General features: G+C 38.3%; 1 protein-coding gene across 3 annotated transcripts in view; it reads right to left on the reverse strand.

The window, feature by feature from the left end:
* Positions 1-3,279: 3,279 nt before the first annotated feature.
* The window catches only part of LSAMP (limbic system-associated membrane protein), a 673,240-nt gene continuing 658,440 nt past the window's right edge, over positions 3,280-18,079 (reverse strand). For 2 of the 3 annotated variants that reach the window (XM_011940607.1, XM_011940608.1), the window contains 2 exons: positions 17,498-17,530; positions 3,280-11,258 (listed from right to left, as the gene is read on the reverse strand). In XM_011940607.1, coding sequence (XP_011795997.1) covers positions 11,161-11,258; positions 17,498-17,530 — 131 coding nt within the window. In that variant the 3' untranslated portion in view covers positions 3,280-11,160. The remainder of the gene's footprint in view (positions 11,259-17,497; positions 17,531-18,079) is intronic. The other variant, XM_011940609.1, reaches the window with a different exon arrangement.

An 18,079-nucleotide genomic window follows, 5' to 3' on the forward strand; every position in this document is an offset into this window, starting at 1 on the left:
CTTATGATCGTATGAGTTAATAATAAACTTCCTTGTTTTAAAAGCACATGGCAAATCAGTAGCACCTTACATTCTCTGGTAGCACCTGAGAAAGGTTGGGTTTGTAAAAGGTGAGTTAGAAGATGTCCCTCAATGAACATTCTCGGACACAGTCCCCAGTGCTCACCGTAGATCCTCAACAGTTTGAAATCCATTGACCAGGACATAGCTTTGACTGACAAAAGGATATCCCAATTGGCCAGTAGCCAGTCTGGAGAACAGTAAAGAATAATTTGAAAAGGAAAGTGAAGAGAAATTCATTTCCTCTTCATAACAACAAACAGTAAGACTTCAGTCTTGGGCTTACAGGCAATCATATTCTCCACGTTTGTGTAATAATTTTCTTTTTAGCAGGTGAGGGAGAGATACACTTTTTGTTTCGTAGATTTGGATTCAGGTATCTTCTACAGCTATGGTGAGGTTACCAGTGATTGATGATAGAAAAGAATTTCAGGTATAGTGGGTTGGTGTAGTTGGTTGAATTGGATACAACTTAATTCTATATTGACAAATATTTGAAAACACTTTCCTTTAGAATCACAGACCCACTTTCTTTTGAGCTCTCACATGCTCTTTTAGGCATACTTTAAAATAGATGGATGTAAAGGGAATATAAAATGGAAGTATAGCAGAAAGAATTTCTTCTGAGGCACTAATGATAGCAAAGCCTCAAGGTTGTGTTGACTTTGTAACCCTGAAGCTTCTATGGCTTAAGAGAAAATCTCAGGTCATCTTGGAAAACTTAGAGACTCCAAGTAATTTTTTTATAGATTGGTAATATAAGGTATCATAGCAGGACAAGCTGCAGACAAGAACCCCTCAGATACCAAATTGTAGAAGGAAAGGGCTTTATTCAGCTGGGAGCATCGGCAGACTCATGTCTCCAAAAACCGAGCTTCCCGAGTGAGCAATTCTTTTTCCGTTTAAGGACTTAAAACTCTAAGGGGGTCTGTGTGAGAGGGTCGTGATCAATTGAGCAAGCAGGGGGTACGTGACTGGAGGCTGCATGCACCTGCACCGGTAATTACAACGGAACAGAACAGGACAGGGATTTTCACAGTGCTTTTCTATACAATGTCTTTAATCTATTGATAGCATAACCGATTAGGCCAAGGGTGGATCTTTAACTACTAGGCCCAGGGTATGGCACCGGGCTGTCTGCCTGTCTGTCTTTCATTTCTGCCTTTTAGTTTTTGCTTCTTTTTTCCTTTGGAGGCAGAAATTGGGCATAAGACAATATGAGGCGTGGTCTCCTCCCTTAGTATATGATAAAGAGTGGCTGACTTTTGTGCCCAGGTCTTAGGAGATAAGCTGTAATTCCCCAGGATTTTCCAAGTAAAAGTTCTTTTTTTCATTATTCATGTTGACCTCCTTGGATCACACCTAATAGTGTGTGCCAATAAGATGACTCAGGGTGGGCCGGGCATGGTGGCTCATGCCTGTAATTCCAGCACTTTGGGAGGCCGAGGCAGGTGGATCATGAGGTCAGGAGATCGAGACCATCTTGGCCAACATGGTAAAACCCCCTTCTCTACTAAAATACAAAAAATTAGCCAGGAGTGGTGGCATGTGCCTGTAATATCAGCTATTCAGGAGGCTGAGGCAGGGGAATTGCTTGAACCTGGGAGGCAGAGGTTGCAGTGAGCTGAGATCACGCCACTGCATTCCAGCCTGGCGACGGAGCAAGACTCTATCTAAATAAAATAAAATAAAATAAATAAAATGACTCAAGGTGGGCCCCTAGATAGTTTATACTAACTCGATGACTCAGGACAGTGGCTGCACATATTAGAAAGACCACCCGCGTAACTCAGTACTGAGGCATTGAATCACATGATACCAGCCTGACCTCTGGGCAGGGGAGGGGACTTGGACATTCAATCAATCATGCCTAGGTAATGAAATCTAGAAACAAAAACAAAAAATCTAGATGCCTGGTTGGTGATACTCTGTTTGTTGTCACATATCAGTGTGCTAGAAAGTTAGTACTTCTTCAGTCCACAGGAAAAGGACAATACAAACTCCCCCACACTGGGGACTCTCTCAGACCTTACCCTATGTGTCTCTCCCTTTGACCGGTTCTGATTTGTATTCTTTGCTATAGTAAGGTTGAAATCCTAAGTATAATTCCCTTAGTTCTGTGAGTCATTCTAGCAAATTATTGAATTTAAAGGGTAGTAAGAACCCTGGATTTGAAATGATAGAAATGAGAGTGGTTTGAGAACCCTAACCTTGCAGCTGGGGTTTGAAGTGAGAATAGTCTTTGAATTGAGGCTGTGTCTTTAACTTTGAGTTTGAAAAACTCATTGCAGAAGAACATTTTTAGAGTTTGTTTTTGTTTTTGTTTTTTTAATAAAATTCAAAATATGGAGAGATTGGGCCCTTAATCTGTTTCTTTGGGCCAGAGTGGTCTAGGAATTTTCTTTCTGTTTGAGATCCTTTTCCCATTATTGAAACCCATCATGAGTGCTCATTCCTCCATTCTATCCCCCAGCCACCCCAACTTGGGATTAATTCTCATGGACGTGTTTCAAATCCAATTTGACTCCTAAGAGTAGAACTTCAGATGCTCCTAGTTACTTCTGATGTATGATTAGCCAACCTCACCTCATTGGACGATAGATTGCTTATTTCTCATTTGTGTGTGTGTGTGTGTGTGTCCTATGTAATGCAATAGGGATTCTATAGAGATTCAGGAAACATTTCGTGAAGATAATAGCTCTCAGCAGTAAAGAAAACAAACTGCATTTTTGTAAGTAGAAATAATAGGTGGCTGTAGAAGGTACCTTAGTTCCTTCTACTGCTATAGGTAGCATCTCATTAAAACTAACCCTTAAAAATAACCACTACTATGGAGACTTTAAAGAAACAGCATATTTTCCAACGTTTTTGGTATCATAACCCAAGGTCGCAGTCAAGTCTAACAAACATAAGTGTTTTAATACTTTATTTATAGCATTTCAGTGGTAATTTATACTTATCTCTTTTGGTCCCTTAAGGGGTGGGGAAAAAAAAAAAAAAAACACTTTCACAGAACCTCTTTGCTTAGGTGAAGAAAATTCTTGTAAATCTCACATTCCTTTCTGTGACAGAAGACTCATTGTTAGAATGGCTTCAAGTGATTTTTCAGTGTTTTTTCTGCCCTTCCATTACATGATATTCATTATCATTGGCTTCATTTTCTATTTTATTCATGAAAACCTCCAAGAAATAGTGCAGTCAACCACATGATCACTGACTCAGGTCAATGAAGACACATCTCCTTTTCACGTTTATTTCATTTTGTTTTAAGATCACAGAAGAGCAGAGCATTCATACGTGTAAAGTAACAGAAGAGAGAAACAGAATTTAAATACATTTAAAAAGAAAAGAAAAAAAGCATTTTTTAATTTTAATTTTTTTTTTTTAAACACACACTGCGCTTTTTATTTCCTTCACAGAGCTAGTACCCAGGGAAAAAAATCCACCCAATAAACAAAAATGAAAAACCTTGAATAAGAAAAAAACCCAAACAAAAAATGGCCATGTGTTTGTTCCGATCTTCAAGGGAAGATCAGTTCATGTCTACAGGGCTGAAAAAAGGAATATATTTATATATATATTTATATGTATATAACACTGTTAATAAGGAGAATTCTAACCAAGAGCAGGATTTATACACCCTTCAGTAGAGCAGTGATAAGGAAGGTAGGGAGCGTTGGGAGATGGGGGAGGGAGTTGGAAGTGTTCTCCTTTGCTTCTCTCCCCCTGAATTTCTTCCCTTTGACCTCCCCACTCCAAGTAAATACTTAGGGAGCAGAACTTGGCCACAGTTCACCAGGATGAACAATTTCCATTCTCTGGTGAAGAGCAAACATCTAGGGAAGTGGGTTCAAAAGAGGCTCCTGGTAGCTTGGGATTGCTGCAGCATGCCATGAAGCTAGGACTTCCGTGGGTTTTCTTCACTTGCAGGAAGCATATTTGTACTGTGCCTGGCTTTACATAGGGAGGGCTTGTGCAGAGAAGAATGTGGCTGTAGAAGTAGATCCAGGAGCACTGCCCAAAAAGAGGTACTTCTGAAATGACCATGAAAACAGGGAGTTTTCCCATGGACAGGTCATTCTCCCACTTAGAGAGAGCTTCATAAGTACCGTAAGCACGTCATATATCCTTACCTACACAAAGTGATGTGATTGCTGGGAAGTGATGAATGAACCCTACTCTTTAGTGCCTGGAAACTCCAATGCCTTCTGTTCTTTCAGACAATAAAATCAAAGGACAACTTTGGATAGTTGCTAACCTGAGCCTCTAGGACAGCTTGGGACAAGAGGATCTGTGCTCAATGCATCCAGAACATGGCACAAGAAAATCATTCCTTATTAATTGCTTGAGAAATCATCCTTTCTGCTTACCCTCTTCTCAGAGAACCTAACTTTCACATTTGATTTTGGCCTTCACAACAATTCATACTGTCTTCAACTCTGTAACCTCCTAAATTGTGTTTATTTTTGTTTTATTTTCAGCTTGTCTTCTTTAAATAGAATTGACTTGGACTTTTTGAAAACAGTACTTGTTTTCTCTCCATCTATTTGCTTTATTTCATAGCCTATAATTCAAGCTTTGGGAAACTTATCCCATGAGAAATTCCTTCCAAAACAAAATGTATTGTCTTGCCCATTTCTCACAGATCAGCCTTTGAACCTGCCTGGGACCACATGCTTACCGCCATCAGCACAAGCAAAGAGTTTCCAAGGACACACATTTACTGTAATGAGGTACTTGGCCCAGGATGAGAGAAAACTAATGTTTCCTTTCTTAGGCACAACGTCCTCATTTGTTACATGCATAATACCCAGTCTGGCTATTTTCCTTCCTATGAAACATTATTAGAATATAGTTCCACATTTAGGTTTTACAATATTATAAACAAGGAAACAACCCCAGCTATGTCAGTGTCCTTAGTGTAATTTGAATGTGTCCCTTCTCTACACTGCTATGAAATTTTGATCAGAAGAAATTTACAGACCCAGTCCAGAGTCCCTGTATTCTAGCAGTTTTGGGTTTAGAAATGAAGACAGCAGAATGATAGTTCTGAGAAGTGATGAGAATACAGAGACTAAACAAGAGATAACAAACAGCTGCTGTTTACAAACAGTGCTGGGCACAGCACTAAGTGAATATTAAATTCTTATTCAGAATAAAGGTTAGCGTTGAAAGAGATTTTAGAGATGTCAACCAAATCCCTCACTTTCAGGATGAGAAAACCAAGATTCAGGAAAGTTAAATGACTTGCCAATGTCTCACAGCTTTATTTGTGGCCGAACTTGGGGTTCAAACCCAATTCTCCTGACTCCCAATTCAATACACTTTCACCTCCCTTTAAGTTGTCATTTATCTTTGATGATGAGGAAGCAGGACCAAGAAGACACTTGGGAGTTGATACAACAGACACATGAGCCCTTAAAACTCCTTTCTCTGTCTTTTTTTTTTTTTTTTCTTTCTCTTAGGTAGATTAGTGCATTTAAAACCTGAAGTCAATTTGACCTAAAATTTTTCTAAGTCTTTGCAGAAAGTTCACTTGTTTGCTGAAATCATCTCCTTGATGATTTTTTATGTAACAGTTGTTCATATTGTAGGAATGATATATATGTCATCCTGTTACACGCATCAGGCACTTCAAAAAGACTCCAAGAGAACATGCCTGAGAGAGATAACTCCCAATTAAAAATGATTCAGTCCCTCATTTGCAATATTCAGGATAAATATGTGGAAACATTAGACTACCAGATAAAGTAAAGGTAGTTATTTCCTAGGGTGACTCAGCAAGATATTTCTCGAGGATATCACATTTTTTATATTGCACAATTTCTTAGAATCCAGATGGCAAGCTTTCTCACTGCTTTTGTTGAATGGAAAATAAAAAGTGAGTAATATTTTGCTCATCAAGGTTTAGGTCACTTCCTTGGAGCTATTTGAATAAGACATCTTAGATGGTGAAAAAGGAGTAAAAAAGAAGATATCTGGGAGTGGATACAGCAGACACATAGCCCTTAAAACCCTTCCCTATTTTTTTCCCTTTATTTTCCTTGCTTTGGGGTCGGGTGAGACAACTACAGCAACAGTTGGGACAATCTCCACTTAGATCCTGAAAGACCAGAGAGGTGACTTGAGCAGGATATAAACCTTCAACTGTTGCTGTGGGTCTGCTTCTTTTGGCTGAGGCAACCTCGTATTTGGAGCTTTAGTCAAAATTCTTCCCATTCTGAACTGTGAAACATTTCGGTTTTTATTTACTTTTATTTGATTTTTTTTTTTTTCCTTAAGAATCATAGGATTAGCAGTAGTTGGGCACTGCATGAAAAATGAAGTTTACATAGTTTATATTATGTACATAAACTAGTGATTTACATTGATTTACACATGATTGGTGCCTAATTTATTAATCAGCACGCAGTATGTAAATGTGCTGAAAAGAAATCAAGGTTTAAAATAAGTTTTCCATAATATTCGTAAACATTTTCGCTGGTGTAAATGTTAAACCTAAACCCAACGTTAACACCAGCTTCCTTGCCAAGAGAAAAGTGATGTACATTGCTGGGTGAAAACAAATTCTTTCCTAAATTTCGGTTGGCGACATTTGAACAGCATAGCTACATGCAAATGAGAATAGTTTACTTCTTTTTTGCTAGTATGCACATAAATGTAAACTCCATTTTGCATTTAGTGAGATGTTTACAGATATTATGCCAACCATGATGGAAAATTTACATCACTGAGGCAAATGCAGTCTTTGGAGAAGAAATATTCTAAACATTTAAGCAAGGGAGGAGGCTTCCTAAACTGCATTTTTGTTTCTTAATTCAGGGTCTTATCTCACCATTTTTGTGGTATATTTCACATTTGTCTTCAAAATATTAATAGTTTATGTAGGTCAGATATAGCATTGTACTTTCATTTCTCTTAAAAAATGATATTGGTAACCAAGACTAAATGCAGGCTAAAAGTTTATGAGGATGAAAAGAAAAATGAGGACATGGTTAATCCCATTAAACATGTTTGATAAGCAAATTTCTTTTTGGCAAATAATTACAGAATGGAAAAAGTGGGGTCCTATGTCTTTCTACATGAGCATAGATTTTTTTTTCTAAACAACCAAATTCAGTACTTTTCTTCCTTTTAAGTTCAAAACATTATTCTTAATTTGTCTTATAGTACACACATTATTGTAAATATAGCATCTATAAAGATAAGATAAAAAAAATACACACACATATATATTATTGTTTTCCACAAATAATTCGAGCCCTGCAAAGAACAAAATGAAAAATTCAGGGAGACTAGCCAATAGAAACAGTGAAACCACAACCAACTCAGGGATGGAATCTGTGACTCTGGAGGATTCAAGAAGCTCACAATTTGGTAAAGTAATAACTCAAACAATTTCATGCTGAGGAGTTTAGCTTTTGTGTGCAAAGGAGGTAAGTCCATTTTTGAAGGAGAAACAGATTTTTGTTTGGTCCTCCAAGAACGTGAAAATCACGAGTACTTTTACAAGGTCTCTATGAATAGTCCCAGTAGTCTGACTATGTAGTAAAAAAATGCCCATGGCAAGCGGGAAGTCTGTCTGACTTGGAAGAGAAGGCAAAGGTCAATGGGGCAGTCCTTCCTGACAGAGCACACATGTGCTTTCCTATAAGTCTTAGTTCTTTTAAGACAGGGGAATTTTATGTCTCAAAACAAGCAAGAATTTTATCCAACAAGGCAAAACCTTTGCTCAACAATTGCACAGAGCATAATTACAATTCTGCAGTTGTAAAACCCTGGATACTTCTCTTTCTTCAGGAAACGCCCTGGGTCAAAGTCATTTCTGTTTTTGTCAACTGAAAGTTGGGTCTAAGGATTTTGTTTTACGAATGGTGGAGTTTTACTTTGTATACAAAGGATATTAAATATATTAGCCACTCAGATTGATGAATTTCACTCCTCTTAGTATATTATTTCCAACCAGTTGGTGCTTTTCAGTGTAGGGTTTCAAGCTTTGATTACCAAGGGACAAGATTCTTGAAGGAATTTATTCCAATATGATTAACTAAATTCCAAGAAGTCTTATGTTGAGACTCAGTGATTTCTTGGTGTCAGTCTTCTGGCCCTATCTTTTCCTGACCTTTCTCTAAACTATATTTTCCTCCATTGTTCACATTGCTTAGGGAACACTTTCAATCCTATGAGATTTCTGGGGACAATGTTTTCTCTGAAACAGGAGCCAGAAGCAAATTTTTAAAATTCCCAGATCCTGCTAGAGATATAGGCAAACACCACATTTAAATATTTGTTTAGTTATGTTTAATATATGGTTCATTATATTAAAACTGAGGGAACAAATGGTGCTGACATGGCAAAGACATTTATTTCAATGGAGAAGTTCTTCTCATGAAACCAAGACCTTGTTCTCACGATAAAGTGGAGACAATAGGAAAGCCAGGTATATAATTAAGGCCTGTGACATGCCATGGGGATCTGTTTCTGAAGCTAACACTAACATCCAACTTCTAACAACATCCAACTTAACTCTTCTACTTTTCTCTTCCTGTGTATCTTTAAATTAGCATGCACTTTTCTAAGGCCACACACTTAAGTGTGTGACTGCCTCTTCAATTTATGGGGAATGCTTATTATTAAAGATGATACCCTTTATTCTTGAACTAAGAAGACCAAACTGTTAAGAGAAATACCTGATTGTCAATAAATTGATGCTGCATAGGAATATGGCTCACCTTCCCTATATTTTATTAGCTACCTTCTTGGTTGAGAATTTGTTTTCTCCCCTATGTCAGAATCTGCTATAAACACTCTTAACTATCCCCAAGCTGAATTTTTCCTTGTTTCAAGTCTAAACTGCCAAATCATGAAAGAAGGCTGTGATAAGCTTCTAAAACAAACAATACAATCCCTTAGAAGAAACTAACAATGCTACTTAGATCTTTCTCCCTCCTTCCTTCCTTTTTCCTCCCTTCCTTCCTTCCTTCTTCCTTCCTTCCTTTCCAGTTACAAAGTTTCTCATTTTATATCATGTGACAGCTATTTACAAGGTTCCAACTTAATGACAAACCATATTTGGCTCCACAAGATTACATTCAAATATAATCTCAAAATAATCCTCTGTCCTCTCATGAACTGAACCACTTTCAATGCCTACTATTGTGTAAGTGAGAGCCAGGGTTGCTTTTCTGACAAAGATATCTACATGCAGAGAGCCAGTTCTCTCTGCAAGACATTTCCTAAGAAATCCTTCTGGTGATGTGGTAACACCAAGCTTTGTGGTACTCATAAAATTTCTGTCTAAATTTATTACAAGTTGCCCAGCAATTTTGGTTAAGGACCTAGATCACATTTCAGTGTTAATGTCAAGATGACTCTTATAGATGTAAATTTAAATAGCGCAGGGAAGGTGAATATCATGCAATTTTTAGCACCCTGGCATAGGATAACAGTGGACCACCATGAATAGTGGTGCTGCAAACACCATCAGTGAAACAGAACAGGGATTATGCAGGCAACCAAATAAAACGTTAACCTAGAACACTGGGAAAGACATCTGCAGAGGAGCACAAGGAGTGAACTGCTTTTCATTATGGCCAGTGCTCTGTATTAGAGCTCTGACGGTATCTCCAGAATACGGTAGGAGCCTGGGCATCTGTTGACTTTTTCTGCCTTGCTCACTTTCACTGTATCTTATCTGAAATAGGAAACAATCTCTGCTCAGGGGAATTCATGGGACAAATGTTATTTGAAGATTAGGGAGGAGGTAAAACAGGGCTGCTTAGGGTCTCCAAGTGGTTCATCATTCTTCCACTGGGAGTTGACACTTAGAGACCTTCCTGTTTCTGGGGATTTACTCAACACATGCTGCTCATTTTTGCAGCAGAGCAGGGCCCACCCTGTTAAAAGCCAGGAAATACATGAATCCCTCAGACTCATGAAACGAGAGTAAAATCTGAAATTTTCTCTCCTAGGGCACCTCATCCATGTCATAATTCCTTATATTGTTTGCTTACCCCATCGATAGTAGGCACTTTCATTTACAGTGATATTCTGAGTGACTCCCCACTCGGTTCTGATGATGGGACTAGGAGGAATATGGGGTCCTGCCCTTGGAAGGGGCACAGCTTGGTTTGAATACACACTGATGCCATGTGACAGCCATGGATGAGAGGAGGACTCTGCTCCTTGCCTCTTTCCCCGCCATCTCCCCCAGCAACTTGTTACAGCCGCATCTCACAATTACAATGCAGGACAGTATCTACAGCACAATGAGTCTATGTACACATGGACCATTCCCTTGGCATGCTTTAGAGAGAGACACACATACACGCTCACACACATGTACACCCACATGAGAGCGAAAGACTTGAGCACACACGCACAGTGGAGAAAATTAAAATGACACTTCCTAGCATTTGCGGCATGACTAGTGCTCTGGGGAGGGTGTGGGGGTGAGGAGAGGTGAGGGAGGAAAGGTGGGTAAAAAGGGAGTATCTAGGGTGGGTGTGGGGGAGGTAGAACACACTGGAGGGAGAGGGGATGATCTCTAAAGTGGGAGAGATAGTGGAGGAAGGAAAGCCAGAGAAAAGCTCAACATAAGATTCCATTGATAGTCTGAAGTGGCTACAAGTCAGCTCAAATGAAAAACAGAATTAAAAGGTTATGGAAATATAAACACCAAAGGCAAGACCTTATTTTTTTCCCCACAGATGAAAAAAGATGAAGGAAGGAAGGATAAAGTGTGTGTTGGGGGCTTAATATCCATCTGGTTCTTCTCTTATTTTTATAGCATCCGGATGTCCTTAGTGTAGTGTAGTCTTTACACAGCATACATTTGCTTAGTAGATATAAACATATCCTGGTAGAACCTTCTCCATCCTGAATGATACATAAATTTTTAATGATGGACTGTAAAATTATTTTAAATGTTGCATTTTCTTCTTCATTTTCTTATTTCCCCCTTCATGTATAAACACACAAGGTTGTGAAATAAACGGTCTCCCCCCATCTCTCTCTCTCTCTCTGTCTCTCTCTCTCTCTCTGTATTCTGTGTGACGCATTTTTGTGTGTTTTTTAAATTATTTTTAAATTTTTATTCTATTAACATTTGCTGAGAAGGCAGAGCAGAGATGCTGCCAGCAGCCACAGTGGTACGGCCAGACTGATGGATCCATTTATTCCTCTCACCGACCCAGGTCCTGCAGAGCAAAAAAGGAGAGAGAGAGAAAGAGAATGAGTTACATGGGCCCATTCTATGTTATGGCTGACTGCTGACGGAATCAGAGGTAAGACCTAGCTGGGTACCAGCGTCTCAAAGTTACTGACTTACGTGCAGCCCGAGAAAGGCTCAAAACATTCCTAAATCCTTCTCCTCCTCGGGCTACAAGCATCCTAAGGGGCATCATTGGCTGAAACATTTCTAAATACAAAATGCTCTTGCCAGATAAGTCCTTAAACTGGCTATCACTAATGTGTCTCATGGTGCAGCAGGCTCTGGTTCACCCAGCCTCCTCCTGTTGGCCCTGCCCTCAGTAGTCCTCTGGTGCCAGCACTCATTAAGGTTCTAAGCATTGGTGAGGGTCCTTCAGCAGTCAGACATGGGTCTTCTGGCCAATTCATCACAGCATCTCCACCAATAAAGCAAGGAACCAAACCATGACTCCCTCTGTCCCCGGGGAGAGGCAGTAATTACTTATTTGCTAACGGGGAGGGGAACTGTTTTAAAGTAATGCTTATGGCTAGATGGTACCTTAGCAAGGGATAAAATAAGTCAGCACATCTTAAAATCTTAAGAGGCAGCAAAGGATCAACTCCTCCAAACTCTTCATTTGTCACTTTAAAAATCAAAAACAAAGACGATAATAACAACACCACCACAAATAAACAAACCCACCAAGAGAGGTTGAGAGGCAAGTCCCAACCATGAGCAGAACTGAGATTTGAACTCACCCAGATTAACCTGGAATGGCAATCCGTGTTTCCTGCTGCCATCTTAGTTTTCCCAGTGTGGACACAATTTGGGGGATGTGGGTGTGGGTCTGAGAGGGGAAATAGGATGGATAGGAAGCTGGAGAAGGGGCTTGTGTGTTCATAAAAGAGAGGATTGGGGAGGAGGAAATCAGTGGTCTGGCAAAAGAGCTTATCGTCTGTGCTTTGCTTGTTCCATTTTTCTCCTTTATGAGTTCTGCTCATATCCCATTAAAGCAAAAAAACAGTAGTTTTCACTACAAGGACTTTTGGATTTAAGACTACATACTTAAACAATGATGTTCAAGAGAGAAACTTGTGTGACTGTAATTGTCAGTCACTTTAAAATTTTGAGGGTGCATATGCAGATGGATTATGTGTGGGTGAGTGTGTGTGTGTGTGTGTGTGTGTGTGTGTGTGTGAAGCTATGATGGTTTGCAGGTATGATGGAAGCATCCCCTGGTATGTGAATTTTTCCAAAACTGTTTACAAACATACCCAATCGGAGATAGGATAAGGGAAAAATGCCACATTCCATGGTCTCCTAATCTATGCTTTATGTCAATAAAAAAAGTAACAACAACAATAAAAACAAAACCACAAACACTTATACAGCACTTACTACACGATTTTGTCACAACTACCCTATAAATATAAGCACACAACCATGCTATAAGGTGGATACTAAGATGAAACCTGTTTTACAGTGAAATGATCGAGGCACGGGGAGGTTGGATCCACTGTACAAGTTTACACAACTTGCAAGCAGAGGAACTGGGGTTTTTACCCAGGTATCTAGCTCCAGAGTCTTTGCCTGTCACTACTACAGAGTAAAGGGGTACCTGTAAGTCTCCTGTCAACATTCAGCAAATTAAACTTGGGTTTGATTAAAATGGCCAGCACAAACAAAAACAAGGAGACAACTATTATCGTTGCAAAGAAGATTTTTGATAGGAGGGTTTTGACTAGAATACCTTCTTGAGAATATTAAAAACACCACCTAATATAAAAATATGAACATATACAAACTTTGATCAGCATACAGTATAAAATGAACTGTATTATGTGTAAATCTATGGAGACACAGAATAGAGAGATTCGATGAATTAATTATCTAATTTTCTGAATTGTTATAGGATCCATATTAACAAAAGACACCTTAGCTACCTTCAGGTTCATGCATTTATTTCATGAGGAATTAAGTTCAATGAGATGCTGTATCTTGCATGAAAGCACCCGATTAGTAATTGTTGACCAGGTGCTTAATTCAAGTGTCTTAAGTCAGCTCAAGGCCTTTCCTAATCTACTTCTGTGTCTCCTGCTCCCACCCTTTTTGGACTTTTGGGACCTTCAAGCTTTCTTAGTGGCAACTTCCCCCAGGGCTTTTGGGCTGGTAGGAATGTTACTTTCCTAACCTTTTAGTCTCTCTATGTATACTAGATGCCAAGAGCTCCTTGGCAGGTTTGGTTGTATTTGTGTATTGCTGAGGTTTTCAAAACAGAGAAAAACTACACAAAAATTAAAACCATAGAGGGTTAGGCAAAAAATACTTGTGTTTGCACCAGAGATAGTGTAAAACAAGAGATTTTCAGAAAGAGTCCAATTCTGCTGATTGCCTTAATCTCATTTTTGGTGCAAGGACAGGCTAGATTATCCTGTAGACATCCTGGAGCTGAATGATATCTTGGCAAGGTTAAGACTAATCTTATTTTATTTGATGGTGGTAAGTATTCGAGAAAGCCAAAATTCCATTATTGAAAAATATATTACAGAATAAATGAACCTAGATAAACATGTTCACATATAACATTCTTGATAATACATGTATACATACACATACATACAAAGTATATATGTTATATACTTATATATACACATGATATGCACACATATTATTGATCTTTTACAAATAATTCAGAATTAACTGCTATTTTCACATGCTATTCTACATTATAATGGGGAATCCCAGTGTAACTATGTTAATAATCTTTAATTTTATCTTTTATAATATTATTATATACAGTCATGTGCTACATTATATTTCAGTCAAAGATGAACCATGTATACAAAGGTGGTCCTATAAAGTTAGAGCACTGCATTTTTACTATACCTTTGCTATGTCTAGGTAAGTTTATATACACAAATACTTACCACTGCCCGTAGTATTCGGTATAGTAACATGCTTACAGGTTTTTAGCCTGGGAGTAGGCTATACCATATACACTAGGTGTGTAGTAAGCTATACCATCAAGGTTTGTGTAAGTATATTCTATGATGCTCACAAGAATGAATTCACATAATACTGCATTTCTCAGAATGTATCCCAGTCATTAAGTGATGTACAAGTATATTTGAAACTTATTTTGTGCATCAGTTAAACATATCTTCATCTCTATCAATTATTATTTATTAAGTGCTCTCATATAGCTATTTAGTCTACTTATATGACTTACTCCTTTCATAATTGGGCTTGAGAGTAAATAAATAGGCTTAAAAATACAAGGGTAAATGGGTGGTAGTTGGGAAATCATCACAAGTGTGTATGCAATTATAGATATATGTGACTGCATAGGAGACTACTTCAGTTAATGGCTATTTCAGGGAAGAATAATCAGCAAAATCATTAATTATGTTTTACTTCAGAGTTATGAAATTTCTGCTTATTTGTGGAAATGCAAATGATAAATCTTATTTCCCACACCAGATGGCCAAGCTCAGCAAGTGCTTTCATATACTGACAGATAAAATGAAAGCAAGAGTCTGCAAACATAAATTAGCCTTAAGAATAGATGGGCAAATAGAACCACAATTCAAAAATTTGCTACGTGTTTTTCATATAACAGATAAAAATCATATTTTAGTCTCTAACCACATTGTATATGTGTGTTATATATGTGCACACCCACTAATATATGTGGTATCTGGTAAACATTTAGTAAATTGCATTATTACTAATCCAAATGCAGAAGTTTGGATTACAGAAAGAGATGAAATACCAACCTGAATCAAAGGCATTGATTTGTGAATTGGGTCAAGGTTTTAAATGTTGACTCTAAGGAGCAAAATTCAGCTGCAGCAGGACTGCAAATCGTAAGTCAACATGCCAGGTCAAGGTTCTTAACCCCAAGGTGGATTAAGTGAGATTCTGTGTCCAGGTGAATGCTGGATTGCACTTTCCCATAACAATGAAAGGGAATTTGTGATTAAGGGCAAGACTGATAAAACATTCTGAAATTGAGGGATATGAGAATTTTTCGGCAAGTCTCTAGACTATAAATTTCATTCAGGATCTGGAGCCAATTGATTTGTCTTTCAGTAAAATCTCAAGGAAAGGACCAGATGATTTTTCAACACCTGTTTAAGAAAGCGTATGCTTAGAGACACTTTGTAATTCAAATCTGGTCAACAGTTTTCTGTTGCTCCTCCTGAGAGCCCATTTCTTGGATTTAGGACTAAATTCATTAAAAGGGGTTGTTAATTATGCTCTCAGTGGTCCTTGGGTATTCCTTTCAGCCACTAAGAAATCATAGACAAATCATTTTATTCCAGTTCGTAGTTCAGCCATACGAGAAAAAAAAGCTAGAGGAGTTAAAGTTTGAATTCTCTCAGAATTATTAAGGGCTGATTGAGTGACCGAAAATAGGACAAAATTCTAAACAATTTGTAAAACACTTGTTTAACAAAGGAGAACACGAATCTACAAAGTCTCCTAAGAATCTGCCTCCCGTAACATCTAGCGCAGCCGACTAAGGCATGCTCGCATCCTGGGAAGACATAGTTAAAAGGAAGCCTGATAAAATTGACTTTGGCGCCACCTACTGTCCATTTTCTGCCAGTACAACCTCCTCTGGGTGAAAGAGGATTAAAGCTCAGACTCTAGCAAATTAGAGGAGGGGAAATACGGTAGTCCTCCCTTAATGGTGACTTTGTTTTCTGCCGTTTCACTTACCTGAGGTACATACAGTACAATAAGATACTCAGAGAGACAGAGAAAGAGAGAGATGACATTCACATAACTTTTAGTACAGTATATTGTTAGAATTGTTTTATTATTATTGTAGTTAATCTCTTACTGGGCCTAATTTATAAATTAAACTTCATCGTAGGTATGTATAAGAAAACACATAGTGTATATAGGTAGGGTCCTGTACTATCTGCAGTTTCAGATATCCACTGGGGTCCTGAGGTCATATCCCCTGCGGATAAGGGGGAACTACTATATCGATGTTTTCTTTGAGTAATGGGTCTTAAAATCAATACAATGTGAGCTCTTCCTACATTTTCTTTAGCTCTTTATGTATTTTCTCTACTCTGTATAAAGTGAGATTTTGGTAACACTCTCACGGTAAAGTCAGAATCATCACATCTTTTTCATCAACACAGCAGCAAGTATTTTGGCATACAATTTTTTAAAATTTTAGTCTAATACGTAGAACTTCTGGTGACACTGGCAGTTTATCTTGTCTTTGAAATTAAAAAAAAAAAAGGTATGCCCTATTTCTTCAGCCACATATCAAATCCATAATGTATTACATATAATACTAGCCACTTAAGATTAAAACATAATTGGTAATCGTGGCATTGGGAAGTAAAGAAGGGCTGAAAGGGACAATATTTTATGCCTTCTTGAAGGCCTCAAATGATCCTGTTTCTGAGTATATATTCATGGCCGCCTCTTCCCTGTTGCCTTCAGGGAGGACCTTGTAGCACTGACCATAAACACGGTGCTGGCCCTTTCTTGGGAGTAAGCAACAAAGTGTCCATAATCTCTGTGGCTCTTGATCACAGGTGGACATAAGTTCCACAAGAATAGGTTTCCACAATTGAGAGTTATCTTGGTTGTCTCACCCCTCTGAGACTCACAGAGGAAGATGCCTTCATATGAGACAATTATAATCATGTAGGTGACCTTCAGGAAGTGAAGAGGGTGGGGTCTGGCCACATAGGTGCCTCTGTGGCTCTGGTTTAGAGATAGACACTGTTAGGGACTGTGATTTATTGGACTTGTAAAGACAGCACCTCAGAATTAGTAACTAAATTCTGAGTTACTGCAAGTGCATTTTAGGGTCTGTTTTAGGAAGTCAACAAGTGAATGTAAATTAGGCTCTGCATCTCTTCTGAGAGCCCTGTCACTGGGCAATGAGCATTTCCAAAACTGCAGCTCTGTCAGAATGAACCATGAATACTTAAGAAAGGGAAAGTAGGAACAGGGAGTAGGGCAAAGCATACCTTGCTCTGTTCCAGGGATTTAAAAATAAATTACTGTCAAGAGCAATGTAAGGGTCATGGGTTTGATCAGGAACTATTTGTAAATGAAAAAGTTCACAATTTGGAAAAAATAATGCCAGTTGTGTTAAGGAAATCGTTATCACAAATTATTCCACTGAAACTCAAGTATATAAGACAACAATATATTGCTGTGAAGCCTTAATTTTGACATATGGAAGGTAACCAAAAATAAGAACCATACCTTTTTGCTTGAAGCGCACGGTGGTACCAATTTCTAAAATAAGAAACATTAAGCAAAACAAAAACAAATAAAAAATCTTTATCAATTAAGAAGAAACACAAAGGTAGTCTGATACTCTCCACTGAAAGGAGAATAAGAGAAAAGGAGGAAAGAACATTTTAATAGGAAAGAATATTGGTAGAGACAGACAGAAAGGCAAATGGAAAGAGATTGTTTTATTGGAACAGATGTTGTGCAGTTGGAGGTGGCAAAAATGATTTGCAGCTTCAAATACCTGATGCTACATTGTATGCATGTAGACAGGTTCAAGAACTCTGAGTATGGAACGTAAAGGTACTCTTGACTGCGATTCAGTGGAACAATAGAATGTGTCTGATCCATAACCTTGTCCTACCATTTTGCCGTGGTTTATTCCACTCAAGCCAATTGGCCGTCCTGCTCTTCTTCCGACAGATCAAGTCTATTCCAATTTAAAACCTTCACACTCGCTTTTCATTTGCGTGGAATATTCTTCCACCAGATCTTTGTATTGATCACTTAGTCACTTCCTTCAGATTTCTGCTGAAATGACACCAGTGTGAA

Source organism: Colobus angolensis, unplaced genomic scaffold, assembly GCF_000951035.1.
Source record: "Colobus angolensis palliatus isolate OR3802 unplaced genomic scaffold, Cang.pa_1.0 Scaffold190, whole genome shotgun sequence".
Classification (NCBI taxonomy): domain Eukaryota; kingdom Metazoa; phylum Chordata; class Mammalia; order Primates; family Cercopithecidae; genus Colobus; species Colobus angolensis.